Genomic DNA, 26,217 nt, shown 5'->3' with positions numbered 1-26,217 from the left:
TTTGAGAACCACTGATATAGAAACATTTTTAAAAAACTGTAGGATTTAGAAGACATTTGTAAAATCCCCCAGAAGTAAAGATTTGAGGTACAAATGTTTGCTTTAAAAAAATTATATATATTCAAAGATTTGCACTAATTTTCACAATTTCTTTTTTCAAAAATAGCAGATCTACAAGTTCATAGCGCGGCACTCGGTGCCACGCTATGAGCTTGTATATCTGCTATTTTTGAATAGCCCAAAGAAATCTAAAAATGACATAGATGCGTTCCCGGTCTTGATGGAATGAGCAAAATGTGCTTTTGCGTTTCACATGGATGCCGTTTCAGTCTGGTTGTTCCCTCGCCCTCTGATCCTTCTTTTGTCAATTTATTGTGTGTTTTTTTCACCACTGCAATAGTGTTGATTTTGACAGCAAATGTTGATTCAGTTTTAGTCATAGTCCTTTGAATCAAATTCCATTTTTGTCATATTTTAGTCATCTGAAATGTTTTACTGTTAGTCTAGTTTTAGTCGACTAAATATCATAAAATCATAGTCGACTACATCTACAGTTTATTTAGTCGACTAAAATGTATTTTGGCGGTGCCTTGATGGCGTCGTAATGGCTGATTTTACACTTGGTTGCATGCTGAAAATAGCCGATCTACAAACTTGTAGATCGTTGTGAGCCTGTAGATCTGCTATTTTCAGAGCACAACACCTGAGCACAACCAAGCATAAAATGACTCGTCTTTTAGTTCTACTGAATCTCTTCTGCACTAGTCCCTCCCTTTTAGTCTAGTTTTTATTTGTTGACGAAATTGTCAATAAACAGTATTTAGTCTTAGTTTTAGTCATCATAGCTTAGTTTTTATTTAGTTTTCGTCAGTGAAAAAAAGGTAGTCGACGAACATTTTTCGTCATAGTTTCAGTCGACGAAATCAACGCTGTACTGCGACAATCTTTACTGTGATTTCAGGACTGTCTTTTTTTAGTTCAGGCCTCTTCAAGCTGTACACTTTGCCTGCGCTGATTCGAAGCCGTCATCCTTGCCGCTGTATCAATTGTGCTTTTCATTTTCAACTATGTCATTGTCTTAGAACGCACCAAATACAGTCACTGATCAATATTAGCTAAATATACATGCAATATACATGTAAAAAAAAACACTCCCGTTTCTGAGTATGAGCTGCTACTGTGTGTTTCATAAAGATTCCTGTACTGACGCTGGCCAGGTCTACCTGGACAACGAGATGTGGAGCCCAGAGCCGTGTAAAGTGTGTGTGTGTGACTTGGGGACAGTGGTTTGTGAGGACGTGAGGTGTGAAGACACACGGGACTGCGAGAGAACTGAGATCCCGCGCGGAGAGTGTTGTCCGGTGTGTGTGGAAGTGGAAGTGGAAGAAGCAACGTGGCCCATGGGTAAAGACTTGAAACCCAAACTGGTAAAACGGCATGGCCCGCCCCCCCGAGACCCCCCACTGTCGAACCTGAGACAGGAAGGGCATTGTCAAATGTCCTCTATGCATTTTCCATAGATGCTGTTGTTTGATGCCAGTCTTTCTTTTGTCTTTTGTTTACCCATTTGTTGACTGTGTTTTTCTTTCAACCACTTAGACCCTATTTTATAGGGAAAATAGCCGATCGACAAGCTCATGTTTCACGATGCAACGCATCGCGAGTTTGCAGATCAGCTGCTTTTCACTATGTTTTTAACGTTTGCCTATAATGGCATGCCCAAAATAGGGACGCCAGTTTGAAAGTGGTTTTTGAACACAGCTGGAGGCCTGGAGCGGTCCTCACTCAGGGCCGCAGATTTTGCACACCATGGCCTGTGTTCTTCATGTCTTTCATTGTGTTTCTTGGTTGTCGTTCTGTCAAAGAAATACGCCAGCCTTTTAGCAGATCAACTCTTTCACCAACTTGCCAATCTCTTGTCCCACGACACAGCGAGTTGACGGAAGAGCGTATTTGCCTAAAAGTCGGTGCATTACTATCAAACGTTTTTTTACCCTTGTCTTTGACTGATGAATGCAAGGCAGCGACAGCCTTCCTCTGAAGTTACACCCGCTCCTCTCTCTACGATGGTGTAACACGCCGAAAATAGCTGATCTGCAATCTCACACTGCGCCACGACACGTTGCGAGTTTGTAGTTCGGCTACTTTGTTCATTTCTTATTCTACATAATATGCTGATTATTACTTTCTGTTGGATGCAGACACCTGCACGGTAGATGGAAAGCTCTACGCCAACAACCAGCAGTGGAGCCCGGAGGCGTGCCGGATCTGCGTCTGTGACATGGGGACGGTGATATGCGACGACGTGGTGTGTGAAGACCTCACCGACTGCCAGACGCAAGTGACCCGGCAAGGAGAGTGCTGCCCGGTCTGTGTGGCCCCGGGGCCAGCTCCCAACACAGACTCAGGTACCAAAAAAATGGTTGTTTGACCGAAATACAAGAACGCTCGCCCCCCAGAACACGCTCACCCCGGGTCAAATCTGGTGACATCGGAACGGTTCGCCACACCAGGTATTTCCTAAACGTAACCTCAGTAAAACTATGCCTAAACCTAACCTTATTCCTAAACTTAACCTCAGTAAAACTATGCCTAAACCTAACCTTATTCCTAAACGTAACCTAAGTAAAACTATGCCTAAACCTAACCTTATTCCTAAACGTAACCTCAGTAAAACTATGTCTAAACCTAACCTTATTCCTAAACTTAACCTCAGTAAAACTATGCCTAAACCTAACCTTATTCCTAAACTTAACCTCAGTAAAACTATGCCTAAACCTAGCCTTATTCCTAAACTTAACCTCAGTAAAACTATGCCTAAACCTAGCCTTATTCCTACACTTAACCTCAGTAAAACTATGCCTAAACCTAACCTTAACCTCAGTAAAACAAATACAAGAATACAAGAACCGCTGGGGGCGAGCGGTCCGCAGAGAAAATGCGAGTGTGTTTTGTGGCGACTGTTCCAGTTACCGTTTGACCCAGATAGGCAACCTATGTGTGTGTGTTTAAATAATAAGCATTCTTAGAAAGTATATTAAACAATAGCAATTCATAGATTATACATTATGTCAGACCAATCAATCCAGTCATACTAAGTGGCAAGTGCAGATGGCTAGGTCATCTGTCCGTCTGTCTGTAGTATACTGACAATAATATGTTATATATATATTTAGTTTAACCTAACCTCTAAATATATTAGAGCACTAGGGTGGCCCAGGGGTCATTTGTATTTATCCTACTGTATGCCAACCTAGCACAGACACTAGGTACAGACTAGGCGATTTTTGCCTCTGCCAACAGGGGGGCAGAGGCAAAAATCATGACAAAGCATTTGTATTGGCGTTTCTGTCAGGGGGGTGGCTCTGCATCGTTTATGATATTCATTCATATTTGATACAGCCTGTTTCTGGCGAAAATTGAATTAATTCTGCCTTAAAAGTCTTAAGGACTACTACTTTCGGTTCTGAAATCACTGTCCCTACAGCAGCCGGCGTTCATGGGAAATATCTTTGGGTCGTTTGACTCGTTTTTAGTGTTTATATTGTGTCGCCTATTTTAGCAGCTCCAAAGTTCGTTTTTTTCACTAATCCTCATTATGCAGTGTCCTGACACTCAAACATCCCTTATGAGCTGTCGTTCATGCAGAACGACATGGAGCTGGTTGCATGTTTCTCTCACAGAACATGGCAACACCGAGGACTAGCTTCCACGTCGTTCTGCGTGAACGGCAGCTCATAAGGGACATTCAGTGCATGTTTAGTGGAAGAAAAAACAAAAAACTTTGGAGCTGCTAAAATAGGCGATTTTCCTTTATACACATTACTCCATTATAAGGATAATTCCTTTTAACAGGTCGTTCATGAAAGTCCTTGCGGTCTTGTTTCCAATGAGAACATGTGAGCAATTAGGGGTTAAGAGTCTTGCTCAGGGACAAATTTCATTTCATCGACACATATGCTGACCTGGCCTGGAATCGAACCTGGGGCAACCAGGGCCTCTGGCTCCCTAGGCGGGTTCACTAACCATTCAGCTATGGCCGCCCCCTTTAATGCCAGTGGAAGGGGTCTCCACAATGGACAACAGGGGCTTCTATGAAAAAAAGTAAATTTGGGGGTCCTTGACATGAAAAGGTTTGAAAACCAACTTGTTGTTTGCGTTGCAGAGGTGGAGGCGAGACCGGCGGCGGGCTCCTGCTCGTACGACGGAAAGGACTACGTCAACCAGGACATCTGGAAGCCGGAGGCGTGCCTCCTGTGCGTCTGCGACGGCGGCGTCACCATCTGCGACGAGGTGCGCTGCGAGGCCATCGGAAACTGCGAGAAGGTGTTCATCCCCGACGGAGAGTGCTGTCCCGTGTGCGACACCTTCGCCAGCGCCGCCCGCAGGATAGGTGAGGGAACAGCAGGGGGAAGGGGCGGAGCTCCTCGCTGTGTGACACACACAACCATTTTTTTCACTCCGGTGCTGTAAAAGTAACTATACGTACACTTACGTAAGTAATGTACTTAAGTACATTTCTTTGGTATTTGTACTTTACTTGAGTATTTCCTAATTTCCAATACTTTTACTTCTACTCCACTACGTCTCAGAGGCAAATATTGTACTTTTACTCCGCTAGAATTATTTGAAAACTTTAGTGACTAGTTACTTTGCAGATATAAATTATTACATTATAAAACATACATTAACCACTTCAGCCCTATCTCATACCTAGGCTATTTGAAAATAGCAGATCTACAAGCTCACAACGCGTCGCATCGCCATCAAACATTTTAGTACTTTTACTTTTGGTACTTTAAGTACATTTTCATACCAATACTTTTACTTCAGTAAGATATTTGTGTACTTTTTCCACCACTGGAGGAAACCATGCATAGGCACCAGCCTGTTCATCGGGAACAGTTCAGTGTCTTGCTCAAGGACACTTCGACACTATAGTTCCCAGAAGTTCTCGCATATACACTTCGACACTATAGTTCCCAGAAGTTCTCGCACATACACTTCGACACTAACTCAGGGGGAGCTGGGGATCAAACTTCCGTTTCTCAAGTGGCTGCTCTACCTACTGGCCCAGGGGTGATGCAACTTTGATGATGTAGGGCCACTATATTTCCACACTCACTCCAGAGGGCCACATTGCATACATACTGTTGGGCAGACACGGTATTTTACGTACATTTTTCGTAAATGAATGCCGTACTTCTATGTCACACAAAAGTAGCAAAAATAGCCGATCTACAAGCTCAAAACGTGTCGCGGAGCGACGCGTTTTGAGCTTGTAGATCTGCTATTTTTGCTACTTTTGAATTTGAATCCTGATTTTTTTTCGTTGCTATTTTTGAATTAGAATCCTGAAAAGTAACATTTTTATTTCATTTCAAATGCGTTTAGTTATACTTACTGTATGTTAACTTTATGAACTTAAATACAAATACATTGGCCATAAAAAAGACAATAGAATTTTAAATCTAGTCATTAAGCTATTAATATAGACTGAAGTAATTAAAGCGGGTCATGTTTGCATGTTTGGAATTGTAACAGCTGAAATCAATAATATATCAGTATTACGAAATTAACCTGCGGGCCGCATTAAGTGAAGGTGGGGGCCGCATGTGGCCCCCGGGCCGCTAGTTGCCCATGTATGTACTAGGCCACTGTTGCCGGTCTAATTATATATTCTATTATAGTCTCATTTATTTGCTTTTTTTTTGTCAGGGCTTTGATGCTCTGCAGTGTTCCTCAACATTTCCCCACAGAGGAAATGAGCCAAGTACCATGTTGCCAGTATACTGTAATTATTAATAATGAGGGGAGAAATGGTCAGATTGCCTTTCTTTGTTTAACCCATTAAGACCAGGAACGCATCCGTGTCATTTTAAGATTTATTTGCCTATTCAAAAATAGCAGATATACAAGCTCGCTACGGCTTGTAGATCTGCTATTTTTGAAAAAATCGTGAAAATTTGTGCAAATCTTTGAATATATATATTTTTTGAAGCGAACATTTTTAACTCAAATCTTTGCTTCTGGGGGTCCGTGGAACAACATATTTTGAGATAGGGGTCCGCGGCCAAGTACATATCATTTTGGGTGGTCCTTGACATGAAAAAGATTGGGAACCACTGATTATAGCAACATACGTAAAAAAAAAAAAAAAAACATTAGAAGAACCCTCAGAAGCAAAGATTTGAGTTACAAATGTTCGCTTCAAAAAATATATATATTCAAAGATTTGCACACATTTTCACGATTTAAAAAAAATAGCAGATCTACAAGCGAGTGCCGCGCTACGAGCTTGTAGATCTGCTATTTTTGAATAGCCAAAGAAATAGCCGGTCTTCATGGGTTAAATGTCTTTTTATGTCTTATTATGTGAAGCACTTTGCGCTGACGTTCTATATTTGTCCTGTATAAATAAACGTGGCTGACCTTGCATGTGAATAACACACATAATAATGATCTTCAAGCTTCAAACTTCCAGTTAAACTGTTTTTTTTTCTTCTCTCCCTTCTTTCTTTTCTTTTCTTTTTTTCCCCTTCTATTTCCTCCCCAGAAATCCTGGCCTTCAAGGTAAGCCGCCGTTAACCACATGAACCCCAAACGGTGTCATACAGAGTCATACGGAGTTCCCAGGGCTGTATACTAGTGTCTTTTCTGTTTTCGCTCTACATTAAATATCTTTGCTGAACAATAGCCGAGCGACAGGCTCACAACACGTTGTGACTTGTGAGCAGTGGTGTAGCCTAAAGTAACTAAGTACATTTACTCAAGCACTGTACTTAAGTACAATTTTGAGGTACTTTTACTTTACCGTGGTATTTCCAATTGTCTATTATTTAAAAACTTTAGTTACTAGTTACTTTGCAGATATAAATTATTACATTATAAAACATACATTAACCACTTTAGCCCTATTTTATACCTAGGCTTTGAAAATAGCAGATCTACAAGCTCACAACGCTTTTACTTTTGGTACTTTAAGTACAATTTGATAACAATAATTTTGTACTTTTACCCAAGTCAATTTTGAATTCCAGCCTTTTACTTGTAACACAGTACTTCTACATTGCAGTATTGATACTTTTACTTGAGTACTTTTTTCCACCACTGCTTGTGAGCTTGTCGATCTGCTATTTTCCTGCGAAAAGTTTTCCCAGAATACGAATGCTGGGGTTTGAGCCGTTGCTATCTAACGTGGACATTATACAGTAATTATTACAGTGGTTGTCTCTTTCCTGCTAAACATGTTGATCCATTTGATTTTCAGGGACACAAAGGAGAACCAGGTGACATCCCATACGTAAGTCAAACCCGTCCCTCATTGGCTGTGATCGCCAGTTAATCCATTAACCCTTTAAAGACCAGGAACGCATCTGTGTCTTTCTTTGGGCTATTCAAAAATAGCAGATCTACAAGCTCATAGCGCGGCACCGAGTGCCGCGCTATGAGCTTGTAGATCTGCTATTTTTGAAAAATCGTGAAAGGTTTTTGGCAAATCTTTGAATACAAAGCAAACATTTGTAATTCAAATCTTGGCTTCTGGGGGGGGGGGGGGGGGGGGGTCCCTGGAACAACATATTTTGAGATGGGGGTCCGTGGCCAAATACATATAATACAATACACAAAATACATATTTTTTTGACATGGAAAAGTTTGAGAAGCACTGATTATAGCAACATAAGTAAAAAATAAATAAAAAATAAAAATTAGGATTTAGAAGACATTAGAATCCCCCAGAAGCAAAGATTTGAGTTAAAAATGTTTGCTTTGAAAAATATATATATTCAATGATTTGCACGATTTTTCAAAAATAGCCAAAGAAATCTTAAAATGCCACAGATGCATTCCCGGTCTTAATGGGTCAAGACCTGAGGCCAAATTCTACGAACAAACAAAAAAAAAAACAGCTTTTCAATGCCACTTATATTCCTTCAATAGCATACTTTTGGAGTTCATTATTTTCCTGTTTTCCATTATGTTCATATATTTTTCAAATTATGCTATACTGTACATGTCCCTTATTCATATTTTTCTCCATGGTTTGATGGGTTGGTTTGTCGCATGAATGAATTGATAAAGTATGAATGTTGTTAATGCTGCATGTGTACGGTACCTTTAAATAAAGTGTTACCACATATTCTGAGTGTTGCAGATGCCAGCAGTTCTCAAAGTGGTCCAGGGACCCCCGAGCCCTGGTTAGTGAGTTCTCTCTAACACTCCAGGGCTAAGGGACCCCCATGGTTCCCAGGGGGGGGGGGGGGGCCCAGCTACATTATTGATACTCAGGAACCAAATGGACTCTTATGGGTCTGTAACTCTGAGAGTGTACAAATCTAATGCAGTGGTTCTCAACTTGTGGGTCAGTTTGAGAACCACTGGCTAATGCATACAAGCACCAGACCTTCTAAAGACAGCTGGGGAATGTTCTCACAGGTGTTTTGTCATTTAATTCACTGTCTAATGATGACCCTGTTGTTCTCTCAGGTTGTTGGAACCCCAGGCCGACCAGGACCCATGGTAGGTTGGAAATAATTATAGTGTCTTCCCTGTGTGACCACTAGATGGCGGAAAGAGTCCACAGCCATATTGATTCACGGTGCATTATTCAGAATAAACGTATTATGAACTGAGTGAGTGAGTGAGTGAGTGAGTGAGTGAGTGAGTGAGTGAGAGAGAGAGAAGCTTGACAGTATAACTCTAGATTTGAACTGTGTTGGTCAAACAACACGGAGGATATCTTATTGTCAAGACCACTTTCTTGGACGCAGATGATTTAGACAGTTTTGATTGATGTTGTTATTTAAAAATCCAAATTTATAGGAAAAATAGATAATTTGTGAAACTATGAGTGTCTGAAGGAGGGCATTGCTGTAATGCACAGCCACTGTCTACTGTATTTTGGAATCGTATTATACTATTAATTATTATTACTATTATACTACTATTACATACTTTTTTTTATCTTTTATCATCTTACAGTATATTTTATTTATATATATACATATATATATATGTATATATCATTATTACTATTATTATGAAAAAGACGGTCAGAGTCTGACTGTATAGCAGAATAGCAGAATAACAGATCTACAAGCTCACAACACGTTGTGAGCTTGTAGATCTGCTATTTTCCTGGCACAAAACCAACGTGCAAACTAAATGAAGCATTACTGCTCTGACAGATTGGCGGTAATACATTATACTGTAGTATGAATGGCAATGGACTCAACAGAGCTACTGAGAATAGAAAGAGTCTGACACTACAGGCAGAGGTGTAAAGTAACTAAAGTACATGTACAAGTACTGTACTTGAGTGCAATACTTTTACTTCTACTCCACTTCATCTCAGAGATAAATATTGTACTTTTACTCCATTACAATTTGTAAACTTCCTCCCATTCTGTATGGTGATAGGTTTTCGGGTTCTTTGCCTCGCACATTTCTATATAACTTTATAATACAACTGATGTTTGCGAGCAACACTATTGAAAACAAAGCATTGCATTGCCTGGACCTATAGAAGCCGTGAAGGGAGCTGACAGGCCCTGCTTGATGTCAATCTATCAAGTCACCTTAACCCATTAAGGCCTGAGTCCGATTCTTAAAATGTTTTCTAAATCCACACAACAGATTTTTGAAAAAAATACAAAAAATATTTTTTCACGATTTTTCAAAAATAGCAGATCTACAAGCTCGTAGCGCGGCACTCGGTGCCGCGCTACGAGCTTGTAGATCTGCTATTTTTGAATAGCCAAAGAAATCTAAGGTGACAGGTATTAATGGGTTTAATACAAGCGGCAGATGCCAAATAAAGGAGGAGTTTTGTGATTTGAAATTGTGAGATTTCATAAAAGCAAAAAGGTTAAAGCCTCAATCTGCGATTTCTTCAACTGGTTGGCTGAATGTAGAACAGCAAAAACATAGGTTTTTTAGAATGATACAACTTAAACATAATCCTATACATATTGTGTTGATAGTTTAGTGTGTAAACAGAGTGCAAATCACAGATTGGCACACTTGGTCTTACAAAACATTTCATTCATTTGTTTTTGCTTATATCCCTGAAATCAGGGTTAGTTTAGGCAATAAATGATTGAATAAATTGAGTATTATATGAATAATCTTCTTTTACATGGTCTGCCGCCATTACTGTATAATAATTTCCCCCGATGGAGTGAGCAAAGCTCTTTCTATCTCAGTGCCGCTGAACTTTAGCGTAAACTATCATTAATATCCCAACAGCAGCTCACATGGACTGATTGAATGTGTGTTTGCTACCCAGGGCCCTCCAGGAGCCCAGGGATCCAGGGGCCTCACAGGCTTCAGAGGGAGACGGGTATGAAAGACCACCACACACACACACGCACAAAGATGGCATGTAGCGATATATCATAACTCGGTTAAAATCGATTCAAAATCACACTTTGAATCGCGATGCAAACAGCAGAGGGCGCGTTAAAAAAGGAGAAGAAAATACAGGATCTTTGTGAAAGAGTTGATAAAAAATGTGTTTTCAGTCAGTTTTAATTCTCTTATCTTATCCTCTTTTCAATACAGTAGAAATACTGTATTAAAAAGAGGATAAGAGAAGAAAATGTATTATTTTTCACGATTTTTTTCAACTCAAAATTATTATAATTATTTCTACAGTATTTCTACAGTATTTAAAAGAGGATAAGAGAAGAAAATTAAAAGAGAAAGAAAATACTGGATTTGTGTAAGAGAAAAAATAATAATAATGATTTTAAGTTTAAAAAGATCGTGACAAATCGTATCGTGAACCTAGTAACGTGATTCGAATCGCAACATGAGTTGTGTGAATCGTTGCAGTGCATGCCTAGTATGCATTGAATGGGATAGTGTAATATAGATGTGTTTGTACACTGTCCTCTTCAATTAACACTCCGGATTTAGCTGTTTAAGACAAAATAATGAAGAATTACACCAACATGTTTCATTGTGAGCACGTCACCGAGTCAAACTGATGCACACGGGTAAACTAAAAACTGAAATCCGCTTCAAACTACAGGGGGCCGCGGGACCACCAGGCTTTGACGGAGAACCCGGAGTGCCAGGAAACCCCGGAGAGCCAGGACCCCCCGGTCAACCCATGCACCCTGGGGTGAGTCAATATGGCTCCATTTTTACACTTTCTCACAGTTAATCTGGGTAAGCCTATGTCATGCCTCTATATGTTATGATATCATATCATATCATATCATATCATAACAGTCACAATAATATCTGTAGGACATGACATGGTTTAAATGTTTATCATATCCACTTCAGTATCTTTTTGAGAAAAGAAATGATCAAAACTGCTGCAAACAGGCAACAGTGTAGCCTGTTACCAGCCTGAAGCTGCGCGTGGAGCTTCGGTCTGAAATTGGCTCCAGTGTCGGCGATTACAAGGGGGAGGGGACTCGAATTTCCCTAAACCAATCACAAGAGATCCACGGATCCGCCTACATCTGACGTCATCGCACAGCTTGCTTTTAGCAGATATTCGCTGATTGGCTTGTCGTTAGACCCACCCCCACCTCCGTCTCTCATTGGACGGTGTACTTTTTGTACCGCATAAATCCTAGGTTCACAGTGTGCATGTAATTATACCGTAGGTGATTTTTTAATAGCGAAAATAGCCGATCTACAAGCTCACGGTTGCTCAGAAATGCGACGCGACGTGAGCTTGTAGGTCTGCTATTTTCCATACAATGAGGTATAGGCCATGTCAGTCGTTAACCACTGTTTTTAGCCATTGATTTTGAACCCGTTTGGTCCAAAAGGGCCAGCTGGTGTCCCAGATGGGCTCTGGGTTCGGTGAGAAGTCAGGCCATGCAGCGATGGTGCAAGGATCCAGGGTGAGTGTCTGTCATATCCATCCATCGCTGTTACTCAAAAAAAGTACTGTAAAGTACTGTGCTTAAGTACAATTTTGAGGTATTTTTTACTTTACTGGAGTATTTCCAATTTTCAGTACTTTATTACTCCACTACATCTCTGAGGAAAATATTGTACTTTTACCCCGCTACAATTATTTGAAAACTTTAGTTACTAGTTATTTTGCATATATCAATTACTATATTATAACATCATGGATGAACTTCAACCTGGTGTTTGCACTTTCTCCATTTACGGCCCGTACATCTACAGAAACATCTACGTTCATGTTTCAAATATAAAATGCTTATCCCATGGCCACGGATGTTATATTTATGTACGGGCTCTCAAAAGTACCCGTATCATCCGTATTGTTCAATAAAAAGCATTTTAATCTGATCGGTGGCCATGGTTTCTCTATATGCTTTCAACTATGCGACCCTATCGGTTGGTAGGTCTATTGCACTCGGATACATTATAACTCTGAGAAAATGGCCACCGATAGGATTAAAATGCTTTTTATTGAACAATACAGAATATACGGGTACTTTTGAGAGTCTTGTGCATAATTTTAACATCCGTAGCCATAGGGTAAACAATTTATATTTGAAATTTGAACGTTAATACAGTAGATGTACGGGCCCGTAAATGGAGAAAGTGCAAACACCAGGTTGAAGTTTTCATATACCGCAGGCCAGGGTAAGACTACAGTAGCAGTTAATAAATCGGAATCCGAAACAGGCAGCGCTGTGATTCTGAATTTTGTTACGATTACCGTGATTAGTATTATTGACACCATCTGGGCGAGTGAGTCGTGTAACTTTCCCGACGTTAAGCTGTGTATGTGTTCAACAACACAGCCATGCAGCCTTGCAGTTTAAGCGCAGATTTCAGCTTGGGAAAAGAACCCTCTAACGGCAACGGTTTTGGGTATGTGGAATCTGTTGCTGGTTCACAGTCACCATTGCGTTATCGTGGTATTCCTATTCTTGCTATTATGTTGCAAATGATTGTGTGTGTGCGGGCGAAATAACATTGACAGCCATGACAGGTGACGAAAGCTTGCCAGACCTATGCCAGGCTAACAACGTTTTTTTTTAATGAATGTCATGACATCTTTAAAACTGAAATGCAATGTGCAATGATGCAATGTAATGTAAAGTGCTGTACTGTACTGTACCGTACTGTACCGTACTGTACCGTATTGTACTGTACCGTACTGTACTGTACTCTACTGTACTGTACTGTACTGTACAATGATGTGATGTAATTTGATGTGATGTGTCTTATTTTATAGGGTGAAGCAGGACCTCGAGGCCCTCCCGGCCAGGCAGGATCACACGTACGTTTTATAGCCTCTATAATGGGACTCAAAAGATTTGACATTATATACTGACTGAACCTGCACTTAACCCATTAAGACCGAGAATCTGTGACATTTTAACATTTCTTTGGCTATTTCTTTGGCTATTAAAAAAACTAAATTGTGATTTTTTTTTTTGCTTGATTATATATGTTTTAAAGCAAATTTGTTTTACTCGGATCTGTGCTTCTGGGGGTCCCTGAAACAACATATTCTGAGATGGGGGTCCGCGGCCAAAATATATTTCCTTTTGGGTGGTCCTTGACATTTGTAGAATAACCCAGAAGCAAAGATTTGAATTACAAATTTGTTTTGCTTAAAAAAAATGTTTTATATATTCAAAGATTTGCTAAAATGTTCATGATTTTTCAAAAATAGCAGATTATTTTTTGAATATTTAGATTATTTAGATTATTTTTGAATAGCCAAAGAAATCTAAAAAATGACACATTCTTTCCCGGTCTAAATGGGTTAATGAATTTGCTGTAGTCCTCACGGTGTTACTGTACTTTACAGAACAACTGGTCTGACCTCTATGTTTAATTTCCCCCTGGGTGTGTTTAGGGGCCTTCCGGAGGACAAGGCATCCCAGGAGACGCAGGAGAGCCAGGACCTATGGTAGGAACATTTTAATACTGTCTGTATCCTTCACTTTTACTATGAGCATAAAGTGAGGACCAGTTATAATGAAGATTGGTTGAAAATTGGTGAAGTCGTCCTTTAACTGTACTAACTGTAGCCTACAGTAGTGGTGGAAAGTAACCAAGTAAATGTACTTGCTGTAAGTACTGTACTTAAGTACAATTTTGAGGTATTCTTTACTTTACTGGAGTATTTCCAATTTGAATACTTTTACTTCTACTCCACTACATCTCAGAGACAAATATTGTACTTTTACTCCACTACAATTATTTGAAAACCTTAGTGTTTGTGTGTGTGTGTGTGTGTGTGTGTGTGTGTGTGTGTGTGTGTGTGTGTGTGTGTGTGTGTGTGTGTGTGTGTGTGTGTGTGTGTGTGTGTGTGTGTGCGAGCGTGTCAGTGGTCTTTCATTCAGATATGTGTATCTAATAGATGATTGGTTGTGTGTGTCTACAGGGTGGTGGTGGTCACAGAGGACCCGAAGGACCCCCTGGAAAAGCCGGACCAGATGTGAGTTAAAAACGCACATACAGTACATGTCCACAGAGACACCACAACAGGGCTCCAAACTATAACCACTTGAGCCCTGTGTGCGTGTGTGTGCGTGCGCGCGTGTGCGTGTGCGTGTGTGTGTGTGTGTGTGTAGGCAGTGGCGTAAAATAACTAAGTACATTTACTCAAGTATTGTACTTAAGTACAATTTTGAGGTACTTTTAGATGAACTACTTTAGCCCTTTTTTATAGATAGGCTATTTGAAAATAGCAGATCTACAAGCCTACAACGCGTCGCGATGCGACGCGTTGTGAGCTTGTAGATCTGCTATTTTCAATAATTTTTGTACTTTAAGTATATTTTGATGCCAATACTTTTGTACTTTTACTCAAGTAACCTTTTGAACACAGGGCAGGCCTTTGACTTGTGTGTGTGTGTGTGCCTCACAGATACTGCCTCACAGATATTGAACGCTTCCAGTGTTGCCGGATGTACGATAATATCGTACTTGTACGATTATTTTACCTTCTGTACGATGTACGATCAATAATTCCAAAAATGCCCAAATGTACGATCATTTCACCATATCACAAAAAAAGTGTGTGATTTTTACAAAAAATCCCTGGCTGTTGATTCGCGATCCGATTTGGCTTTTCAAAATAAGTCAGGAAATCAGTCAGTCTGACCCTAGATCTGTACATGGAGGCATTAAAAACACCGGTCGCGTCTTTCCAGTCCAGTTTCAAGCTTTCATTTGTGGTCCAGGAAGATGCCTGCTTCCACGCATAGCATACAGTATGTGATGCGTTTTTGTCACGTAGGAGTCTCAAACAAGGTTGTTTCTTACACTAAATACGACTGTTTTTGTTGAAATTACATATTTACACGTGTGATTTCTCTTTTTTCGGCTGCCTACGATAGTTTTCTTTCAAATACGATAATTTTAAGCCTCCTGTACGATGATTCAATATTTCCCATCTGGCAAAACGCTGAACAGTTCTTTCTCGTCTCTTTTCTCGTTGCGGTTCAGGGAGAAGCAGGTCCCGCCGGATCAACAGGAGAGCCAGGAAACCCAGGCTCAGCGGTAAACCACCTTATTGTCACGTCTGTCAGTGTAAAAAATACAATATGACCACATTATGATCTGAATGACATCGCACGCTTAACCCATTAAGACCGGGAAATAGGCATCCGTGTCATTTTAAGATTTCTTTGGCTATTTATTTATTTTTTGCGTGAAAAATGTGTGCACATCTTTGAATATATATATATATTTTTTTAAAGCGAACATTTGTAACTCAAATCTTTGCTTCTGGGGGGTCCCTGGAACACAAATATTTTGAGATGGGGGTACTGTCTCAAAATATAAATAATATTTTTGGGGTCCTTGACATTAAAAAAAAACGTTTGAGAACCACTGATATTATGGCAACATAAGTTTTTTCAAAAAACTGTTAAGATTTAGAAGACATTTGTAGAATCCCCAGAAGCAAAGATTTGAGTAAAAAAATACTCGCTTAAAAAAAAATATATTCAAAAGGTTTGCATATACATTTTCATGATCTTTCTAAAATTAGCAGATCTACAAGCACGGCACACAGTGCCACACTATGAGCTTGTAGATCTGCATTTTTTTCCCCCCGGTCTTAATGGGTTAAATAAAAAGGTAGTGTAAGTGTGGGATCGAATCGTGATCGGATCGCAATGCAGAAACTGGAGATGCATGTTAAAAGGTAGGGTAAGTGATGTTTTTTGTTTAAAACAAAAAGTTATGTATTAAAAGGTTAAAGCACTATATTGTGATAGTAATCATCACTATAGAGTGTTTGTTCATTGACAGGGGTCTCCCTGTCTCTCCAGCTCTTTAATGAACAGAAAATACATTTTCAGGTAGGTGACAACATTTCAGCCAATCAGGAGAGAGTACCCATTTATCAGCTTCATTTGTATAGTGTTCTAGTTCCAATTTGTTCAGCTCATTTCTTTGTGCCACCACTTCCAATTTCACTTGTTTAGTCTGCATCCTGTCTGAGTTCTCTATCCTGATTGGATAACATTGGTATCCTGACCTGAAAATGCATTTTCTGTTTGATAAAGAGCTGGAGAGACATGGAGAGACTGTTACTGAACAAAAACTCTATAGCAATGATTACTATCACAATACTATGACTAAAACTAAATAAAAATGTGCTGTCAAAATCAACACTGGTAGCTCAAACGCGATGCAACGTGGCTTGAGCTTGAACTCACACTGTGGTGTGATGCTGTAGTATGACCAAGACGGGGAATTATACATTTATATATAAAATAAATAAGTTAAGACAGCAACGATTATGGTGAACTGAAGTTTGAACTCATTGTGAGATTCAGCTAAAAAGGTAAATGTCCCTTGAAGTAACCACAAGGTCACAAGATGAAAAAGTAAAAAATCATAGTCCCAGAAAAAATAAAATAAACAAAAATGATATGATATGACAGGCAACTATGCAACTAACTGGTTTACAATAAATACTACATGGACAAACATGCTGTCAGTAAAATGCACAGGAAAAAGAGAGTCTTGAAGTGGCTGTAGATTTCTCATTTCATCACATAGCCTACCCCATTGATTCTCAAAGTGGGATCCGGGGACCCCCAGGGGTCCTTGAGGGAGTTCCAGGGGTCCCCAGCTAAATGATGGATAGTTAAGAACCAGGGACCCTTATGGGTCTGTAACTCTGAGAGTGTACAAATGGAACCAAATGGATAATATAATACACATTAACATTGATTTTACAGTATAAATTGGGGTCCCAGAGATAGAAATGCCATTACATGGGGGTCCGTAGCCTAATGCATGTCAAACTGGGGGTCCTTCACTGCTAGAGCCGTAAAAATAATCTTCTCTCATGGGGGGTCCCTGGCATATCTTTTCAAATGGGGGTCCGCTGGCTAATAAGTGTCAAGTTGGGAGTCCTTGACATGAAAAAGTTTGAGAACCACTGGCCCACCCAACGTTTATTTGCCCTGGCTAAGGGGAGCAGTCTTAGCAGGCTTAGGGGTCGGACCTTTTTTGTAACTGTGTTGTTTTACATTCTTTTGCCTAATAAAAATTTCAATCAAGCAATCAATCACAGAGTGATAACTGTTATCAAACCTAGAGCTGATATGGCAGCAGCGGACCATTCTGCACAAGCTTAAAGGGATAGTTCACCCAAAAAGTATGACTTAAGTATAAAAAACATAAGTATAACTAGACGCGTCGCAATTCCGGGGAAATTGCAGAGTGTGGTTGCGCCGACGCCGGTCGCGGGTCGCGGCCGCCGGGACTCGAGGAATACGCTGGGAGGAATAACGTCGGAGGCTGCGCCAATTACATTGTGTCGTCACTCCTGAGATGGCTTGCGTTTCATTTTGAGAGGATCGATCCCCCCAAAATAAGGTTTTTGCATCAAACGGTTACATTTCGAGCATTCGTGGCGCCCCCCTATGGATCAAAGTAGAAATGCTTTTGGGGGTTGGTTTAGTATACCACCCTCGACATGTGATTCAAATTTGGGATTGACCGGACGTTTCGTTCGTGATTTATGGCATTTTTGGTCAAACGGGCCCCTCCCGCTAACTTTGGAAGCCATTTACGGACGGACGGTACGGACTATCAAAATTCCTCTTGGATAGGTTTATCGCATGGGTCCATAGATCACGTGTACCGATTTGTGTGAGATTTGGAAAAAAATTGAAGGAAAAGGAGCAAAAAGTGTGTTTTGAAGAAAATTCAAAATGGCGGAAAATCTATCCTGACGCAAATGGGCGTGGCCTATATGGGAAGATGCGTCGTGACCCAAGGAATCCAGGGAAAAAGAAATTTTGATTTTACGACCTACGGTTCAAGAGTTATAGGCCAAAAGGTAAAGGGGGCTGTTATAGCGCCACCATGTGGCCGACTGGTGTGATTATTTTCGTAATAATTTTTCAAAAAACTATTAACCTCCCCTCCAAGTTTTGTAACTGTAGCCTTTACGGTTTCCGAGAAAAAAATACTTGAATGGGAGTTTTTGCAATTCCCATTAAAGTGGATGGGGAAATTTAATGCACTAATAAATCAATATCAAAAAATCTATCCTGACGCAAATGGGCGTGGCCTATATGGGGAGATGCGTAGTGACCCAAGGAATCCAGGTGAAAAGAAATTTTGATTTTCGGACCTACGGTTCAAGAGTTACAGTCCAAAACGTAAAGGGGGCTGTTATAGCGCCACCATGAGGCCGAAAGGTGTGATATTTTTTTCAATAATTTCGGACAATATTATGAATTATCCCTCCAAATCTGATAACTGTAGCTCTTACGGTTTCTGAGAAAAAAATACTTGAATTTGAGTTTTTTCACTTTTCCATTAAAGTGGATGGGGACATTTAATGGCACTAATAAATTAATATCAATTAAACTATTCAACCAATCTCTTAGCCCTATACACGCGCACGATTCCCGATTTAGACGGTCATTTTGATATATGGCACAACATTAGGGGATAAAAACTGTGGGAGAAAGAGCGGTTTGAAATAAAGTTTATCTATAAAGATGGAAACAAATAAATAAAGAGTATAGAGTACTATAGTCTGGTTGCCCTGTTGGGCAACCACACTAACTAAATGCATTTGAATTTAAATAAAAATGTTACTGTTCAGGATTCCAATTAAAAAATAGCTAAACAAATTCAGGATTTCAATTCAAAAATAGCAGATCTTCAAGCTCAAAACGTGTCACACTGCGACACGTTTTGAGCTTGTAGATCGTCTATTTTTCCTATTTTTAAACGCATTCATTTACTAAAAAAGGAAAAAATACGGAGATAAGAGGTGTCTGCCCTTGGACAGTATACAGTATGCAATGTGGCCCTGTGTGGAAATATAGTGGCCCTCTCCATCATCAAAGTTGCATCACCCCTGATCTATATGTCTAATAACCTGGATTGTTTTCTTTGTCTTTCTCCTCAGGGTGGTAGAGGATTCCCTGGACTTCCTGGTAACCCAGGACTGAAAGGTCATAAGGTCGGTCTGCACAAGGAACCCTAAGGTTGCTGAGTATAGGCTACACTGTAAAATCCTAAGTGTTCATTTAACACAGCGTGTCTGTGCACAGATGGAACCGAATGGCCCGTTTCGGTTCCATTTGTACACGCTCAGTTAAATCAACACCTGGGGAATTTTACTGTGCATTCATGTGTGTGAATCAGAGTCCTGCAACGGGCCGGGTACCCGCGGATACCCGACGGGTATTCGCGTTTGACGGGTGAAAACGGGTGAACATTTTACTTTGATAAGATCACGGGTACGGGGACGGGCGGTACTGAACTAATCGCGGGCGGGTATCATTTTATTGTGAAAATCAGAGAGCACTGTTTCCGCCCAAACAACGTCACTTGTGTAACTTAACACAGCACAACTGCATGGAGCACGCTGGTCAGTTATCTTAACTCACAAAGACACATTGAACATCCTGATAAACCTTCAAATTAAAACCATCTGACGACGTAAACAACGACACACGTGTGCTGCGTAGATGCGCGTTTGTGCGCGTGGCTTAAGCTCGCCCCTCCGTCTTCACTTGATTTCTGTACGAACCTGACCACTGAATGTAGCGCTGTTGTTGAAGGCTGCTATCTTTTTCAACACACTTTTCAATAGGATTTACATTTTACTCTGCATGTAATCACGGGACGGGTAAACGGGCGGACAACGGGTCGTTTATTTGACGGGCGGGGCGGGTCTGGTTCGTATTTTGAAATAATCACGGGTGACGGGTCGGTCTACGGATCTGAGTATTGACGGGCGGGGCGGGCGCGGGTTCTCAAAAGTGGACCCGTGCAGGACTCTGGTGTGAATGTGCTTATCCTATATTACAATTGAGAAAGGTCCGCACGTCCTGTCCCCCACTGAAGCCACCCCCCTGAAGCCAGTATCAACACAATAACAACATATCACATGTCACTACAACACTAGCCACAACGTGCGCACTACATTTACGCATTGTTTCGTCCACTTTCCATTGCTCTCTATACTTTTGCCTCTTTGTAGCATAATTATTATCGTCCAACAATATTTTGCCACAGTAGCGACCACACGGGAAGGGGAAACCCTTTAGGACAGGTTAAGTTTCGGTTGCCACATAAATGAAAAACAAGCGGACCATCATGGGCTCTGGTGTTGCCAAATCATGTGCGAGGAACAAGCACCGGTGTTGCAATGAACGTCTACGCGCTCTACTGTCTCTGTCTCCGATGTGCGGACCAGGCTACTAGACTGTAGTGTAATTACAACCTACGTTATTGGTTCTGTTCAGTCTGTCTCATTTGAAACCTTCCATCTCAGGATCAGCTCAGACTGTTATACTGTATGTTTGCTCAAATTGTTGTGCGACTACTTACTTGCACTGAATAACTAACGTCAAATCTTTCTGTCTGGACTAACAGGGACCTGCTGGTCTTGCCGGCCAAAGAGGAGAGACAGGAGTGGCTGGATCAAAGGTATGTTTTCAACTGACCGCTTTGTTTGACCGCAACCGACCAGCCAAGCATTGACATACATGACATTAAAGGGATAGTTCACCCCCAAAAATGACGTATTTTCTATCGATTCCACACCCCATGGAGCCTTGAATTCAAGGAGATTTTTTTTGTTTTTGTCGCATTCCTGAGCCAATAATTTGATGACCGGCGACATTAGCATCTTTCCGTCGGTCATCAAATTATTGGCTTAGGAATGCAAACATTTTTTAAAAAAATCCATGAATTCAAGGCTTCATGGGGTGTGTCGTTGATAGAAAATAAGTAATTCTTTGGGTGAACTATCCCTTTAATCGGATCGAATACACAAACTGTCCAGCACTTTGAACTAACCTGTGTGTGTGTGTGTGTGTCTGTGTCTGTGTCTGTGTGTGTGTGTGTGTGTGTGTGTGTGTGTGTGTGTGTGTGTGTGTGTGTGTGTGTGGTAGTACGTCATCAATGTTTGATCTTTTTCCCTCTGTGTGTTAATAAGCATGTGCAGCAGTTGTATCTGGTTTGACCGTAATGTAACCTTCTTCTGATAATCAGTGTTAGAATCTATCAACTTATTGTGCCTTTTGTGCAGATCCAAATCAAATGATTCAAGTGTGTCTGTGTGTGCGCGCGTGAGTGTGCGTGTGCGCGTGCATGTGTGTGTGTGATCCATGATTTACGTCCACTGTGTCTGACGACTTGACGAGTATGTCAACTATACCGTATGTAACAATGTTCTGCCGTATATAGGCACTTTGTACAGTAACCGACTGTTTTCCTATTGTCTGACTGCATTGGCAGTGTTTATGTCCTTTGTACAAGGCCTTTCTTATACTTCTGTTTATGTGGACATAAATACATATTTCAAATGGTGTGTGTGTGTGTGTGTGTGTGTGTGTGTGTGTGTGTGTGTGTGTGTGTGTGTGTGTGTGTGTGTGTGTGTGTGTGTGTGTGTGTGTGTGTGTGTGTGTGTGTGTGTGTGTGTGTGTGTGTGTTACGCAGGGCATTTCGGGTACCCCAGGTGGAATGGGACCTCCAGGAACGGCGGTAGGCACGACTCATTCCATTTTATACCCAGTGAATAGACACCACATTGACACCACGGTGGTGATACTCAGTGGTGTAAAGTAACTAAGTACATGCAGTGTGCAGATCTACAAGCTAGTACAGATCTACAAATGCGTCGCATCGCGACGCATTGTGAGCTTGTAGATCGGCTATTTTCGAAATATTTTTATACATTTGAAAATTTGTGAAATGGAACATTCTGCATGAGTACTTTTTGTACTTTAAGTACATTTTGATGCCAATACTTTTGTACTTTTACTCAAGTGAATTGTGGACTTTTACTTACAGAGTAATTCTACATTGCAGTATTGATACTTTTACTTAGGTCAAAAAAACGTTAGTACTTTTTCCACCATGGTGGTGATACTCAGTCAGCCCCTTGTTCTCTGTTTCAGGGAGCGGTGGGAATGATTGGAGAGAGAGGGAGAGCTGGACCAAGTGGACCCATCGTAAGAAAACACCCTCAGCACCTCAACTATCTTACAACACCAAAAGAAATGTGCATTTTCTGTCAGAAATAGTGGTTTTTTTTTTTTTTACAGAATCAAATGTTTTAGGGTCATGATTCACCAGGAGCCTGGATGTCTTGACTTTAGGCTTAACATAATTGATATAAATATGGAATTCTCTGTGGGAAAAACAAATGGGATTTTTTTTTTGTCGAACTACAAAATGGCCGCAGATGAACGATTAAATCTCTCTCTCTGTCTGTCTGTCTGTCTCTCTCACTCTCCCTCCCCAGGGGAAACGGGGCCAGAACGGTCATGCTGGTAAAACAGGCCCAATAGTAAGTATAGTGAAATGCATTAAAAGTGGAATGATATTTTCTGGAACACATACAGTATATAGACTATAGTTGAGTATGTGACTGACAGCTCAAACAGGTCATTGACAGCGATGTCACGTTACAGGGTCCCATGGGAATCGCCGGTGTTACAGGTTACCCCGGCAACCCAGGAATGAAGGTGAGTTCAGTGACCATTGACCAACATAATCGCATTTGTGTTGTTGTTGTCCATATTTCAAATGTACTGTAGGTATCGTGCAGTGGTGTAAAGTAACTAAGTACATGTACTCAAGTACTGTGCCTAAGTTAATTTGTTGAGGTATTTCCAATAGTCCATATACTTTTACTTCTACTCCACTACATCTCGGAGGCAAATATAGTATTTTTGCTCCACTACAAGTATTTGAAAACTTTAGTGACTAGTTACTTTGCAGATATAAATTATTATATTATAAAACATACATTAACCACTTTAGCCTTATTTTATAACTAGGCTATTTGAAAATAGCAGATCTACAAGCTCACAACGCGTTGCGATGCGGCGCGTTGTGAGCTTGTGGATCGGCTATTTTTAAATATTGAATGGATACATTCAATAATAATAATAATAATAATAATAATAATTCATGTGAAAGGTAGTAAAGGGTAGACATGGCCCCAATGGCAAAGAAGAAACATAATCAGAACTATAATCCTCCATACCTTTCTCTTTGACAGGGAGAGGCCGGACCCACAGGGGCGAGAGGCGGCGAAGGTATCCAGGGAGCGAGAGGAGACTCTGGTCATCCGGGACATTCTGGAAATGTGGGGAAGCAGGTGAGTGTTGAGTCACGTGACACAGTCAGTGTGGTCTTTAAAATGTTTTTTAACCCATTTAGACCTGAGGCCGATTCCAAAAACGCCTTCTAAAGCCATACCTATAGGTTTTCTGGAAAAAAAAGTATGTTGCTATAATCATCCAAAACTGTTACTTTTCAGGATTCAGATCTACAAGCTCAAAACGCGTCGCTTCGCACCGCGTTTTTGAGCTTGCAGATCTGCTACTTTTCATGCTTTTGTGTGATGCTGTAGCAGTGTTGATTTCGTCGACTAAAACTATGGCGAAAAATGTTTGTCGACTACCTTTTTTCACTGACGAAAACTAAATAAAAAACAAATAAAACACTCTGCTATTTTGCGCTCTGAAAATAGGAGATCTACAAGCTCACAACGCTTCGCGCTGCGACGCGTTGTGAGCTTGTAGACCAGCTATTTTCAGCATGCAACCACGTGTAAAATCAGCCATTACGACGCCATCAAGGCACCGCCAAAATACATTTTAGTCGACTAAATCAACCGTAGATTTAGTCGACTATAATCTTATGATATTCAGTCGACTAAAACTAGACAAAAACTAAAACATTTCAGATGACTAAGGTTTGACTAAAACTAAATGGAATTTGATTCAAAATACTATGACTAAAACTGAATAAAAAATTGCTGTCAAAATCAACACAGTATGATCAAGTACTACTAATTTACGAAAAAAGAAACACAAAACGTTAGAGCATGGATATTAGAGTTTTCTGCCCGATAGCAACGATATACTTTATATATAGCAACAGCTACACACAGAGGTGTTCCCGGCTTGAAATGTATAACGGCGTATACTGTAGGCGCTCCAGGTCTAAATGGGTTGAATAAGCAATTGCGGTAGGATGGGGGTGTTTTATGGTGTTTTGTGGACGGTCTACACGCAGTGGTGTAAAGCAACTATGTACATTTACTCAGTACAATTTTGAGATATTTGTACTTTACTTGAGTATTTCCAATTGCCAATACTTTTACTTCTACTTCACTACATCTCAGAGGCAAATATTGTACTTTTACTCCACTACAATTATTTGAAAACTTTAGTTACTAGTTACTTTGCAGATATAAATTATTACGTTATGAAACATACATTAACCACTTTAGTTTGAAGCTATTTTAGCTATTTTATACCTAGGCTATTTGAAATTAGCCGATCTACAAGCTCACAGTGCGTCGCATCGCGACGCGCTGTGAGCTTGTAGATCAGCTATTTTCAAACATTAGTACTTTTACTTTTGGGACTTTAAGTATTTTTTGATGCCAATACTTTTGTACTTTTACTAAAGTAACTTTTTGTACACTGGCCTTTTACTTGTGACAGAGTATTTTTAAATTGTGGTACTGCTACTTTTACGTAAGTGAAATATCTGAGTACTTCTTGAGTGTGGGAGTGTTTAATGGTGTTTCTTGGACGGTCTACTACGCTGACGATAACGTTTTGTTCGTGTTTTTTAAATAGGGCCCCGCAGGACAAGATGGAGGAGCTGGTTCCAAGGGTCCAACAGTGAGTAGCTCTGCACAATTTATTACCATTAACCATGTTTGATGTCCCTCTAGACTTATAGCATCAATCACAGGATGGACAACGTTACGCCCATAGACTCTACCGACCATAAATGAAGCCTATTTTTCCGCAATTTCAAATCCGCCATCTTTCTATATCGCGTCATATCGCGTCATATCCTATGCACTCGGAAATTAATGCTATTGGTTGAGACCAGAGCGGGGGTGGGGAATGAATGCTATTGGTTGTATAGCTTGTCAATCAAATCATCACAAGGTAGCCACGCCCCAACTACAGCATACCCTACTTTATCATTCATTTAAAAATAAATGGGACCATAATTTACCAAAACGCATATCATGGTGATTGAAAGAAGACTTTAAACTAGCGACTGGAAGCATAAATATATATTTATGACAATGTTTATTAAGGTAATAAAATCAAGTCTAAAGTTTGGCAAAAACCCATCCACTTGAATGGAGAGTAATTATTTCTGACACCAGCAGGGGTAAAACAGCTAAACTACAGGCCATTCATATGAACTGTCACTTCCATATTAGTAGGGTCATTTTTGGCACTTCCGTGACCGCGGAGAGCAAAGGTCCGTTTCTCAATGGATTTGTCATCTAGGAGGGTTATTAAACAAATTTGGCCGGGGTGTGTTTTTAAAAGGGGCGGGGAAACTTTGTGAGAGACCAAAATCCAAAATGGCTGCCATGAAAATTAACTTTTTAATGGTTTGACCTACAATGATGCACAATACATGGTTCCAGACCTTATTTTGGTCAAGGAATACATATTTGGTGTTTACATAATGATTTGACCTATTGTTGACCTTCAAATACAAGATGGCTGCCAATTATGAGCTCCAAAAGGCTTTTTTTCAAAATCGTCACAGAGCCTTCTTATTAGGCTCTAATGAAAGTTCTGCTCATGATGAGTTGAATAATATACAGTATAAGTACACAGAAGTAATCTCTGAGGTCAATAGAGTCAATGTTTGTGTGTAAACAACAGTTACTGATTTGCGGTTTCCCATTAAATAGGGTCTCAGTAGCCTACTGAGAATATGTTCATCCCATCACATTTTCATGATGAACCAAAATTAGAT

The 26,217-nt window shown here is 40.3% G+C and overlaps 1 protein-coding gene across 2 annotated transcripts in view; it reads left to right on the top strand.

Moving 5' to 3' along the window:
• Positions 1 to 26,217, top strand: part of LOC311040494 (uncharacterized protein) — a 97,044-nt gene that overhangs the window by 17,186 nt on the left and 53,641 nt on the right. For both annotated transcript variants that reach the window (XM_084050808.1, XM_084050809.1), the window contains 20 exons: positions 2,202 to 2,408; positions 4,166 to 4,393; positions 6,557 to 6,573; positions 7,271 to 7,303; positions 8,488 to 8,520; positions 10,289 to 10,342; positions 11,036 to 11,128; positions 11,793 to 11,867; positions 13,184 to 13,228; positions 13,814 to 13,867; positions 14,345 to 14,398; positions 15,412 to 15,465; positions 19,355 to 19,408; positions 20,830 to 20,883; positions 21,898 to 21,942; positions 22,359 to 22,412; positions 22,706 to 22,750; positions 22,875 to 22,928; positions 23,468 to 23,566; positions 25,062 to 25,106. In XM_084050808.1, the coding sequence (XP_083906934.1) occupies positions 2,202 to 2,408; positions 4,166 to 4,393; positions 6,557 to 6,573; positions 7,271 to 7,303; positions 8,488 to 8,520; positions 10,289 to 10,342; positions 11,036 to 11,128; positions 11,793 to 11,867; positions 13,184 to 13,228; positions 13,814 to 13,867; positions 14,345 to 14,398; positions 15,412 to 15,465; positions 19,355 to 19,408; positions 20,830 to 20,883; positions 21,898 to 21,942; positions 22,359 to 22,412; positions 22,706 to 22,750; positions 22,875 to 22,928; positions 23,468 to 23,566; positions 25,062 to 25,106 (1,397 nt within the window). The remainder of the gene's footprint in view (positions 1 to 2,201; positions 2,409 to 4,165; positions 4,394 to 6,556; positions 6,574 to 7,270; positions 7,304 to 8,487; positions 8,521 to 10,288; positions 10,343 to 11,035; positions 11,129 to 11,792; positions 11,868 to 13,183; positions 13,229 to 13,813; positions 13,868 to 14,344; positions 14,399 to 15,411; positions 15,466 to 19,354; positions 19,409 to 20,829; positions 20,884 to 21,897; positions 21,943 to 22,358; positions 22,413 to 22,705; positions 22,751 to 22,874; positions 22,929 to 23,467; positions 23,567 to 25,061; positions 25,107 to 26,217) is intronic.

This window comes from Gymnoscopelus microlampas, assembly GCF_963454915.1.
Source record: "Gymnoscopelus microlampas genome assembly, chromosome: 24".
Lineage (NCBI taxonomy): Eukaryota > Metazoa > Chordata > Actinopteri > Myctophiformes > Myctophidae > Gymnoscopelus > Gymnoscopelus microlampas.
The sequence above is the reverse complement of the archived record's forward strand: the minus strand, read 5'-3'. Positions and strand labels throughout refer to the sequence as shown.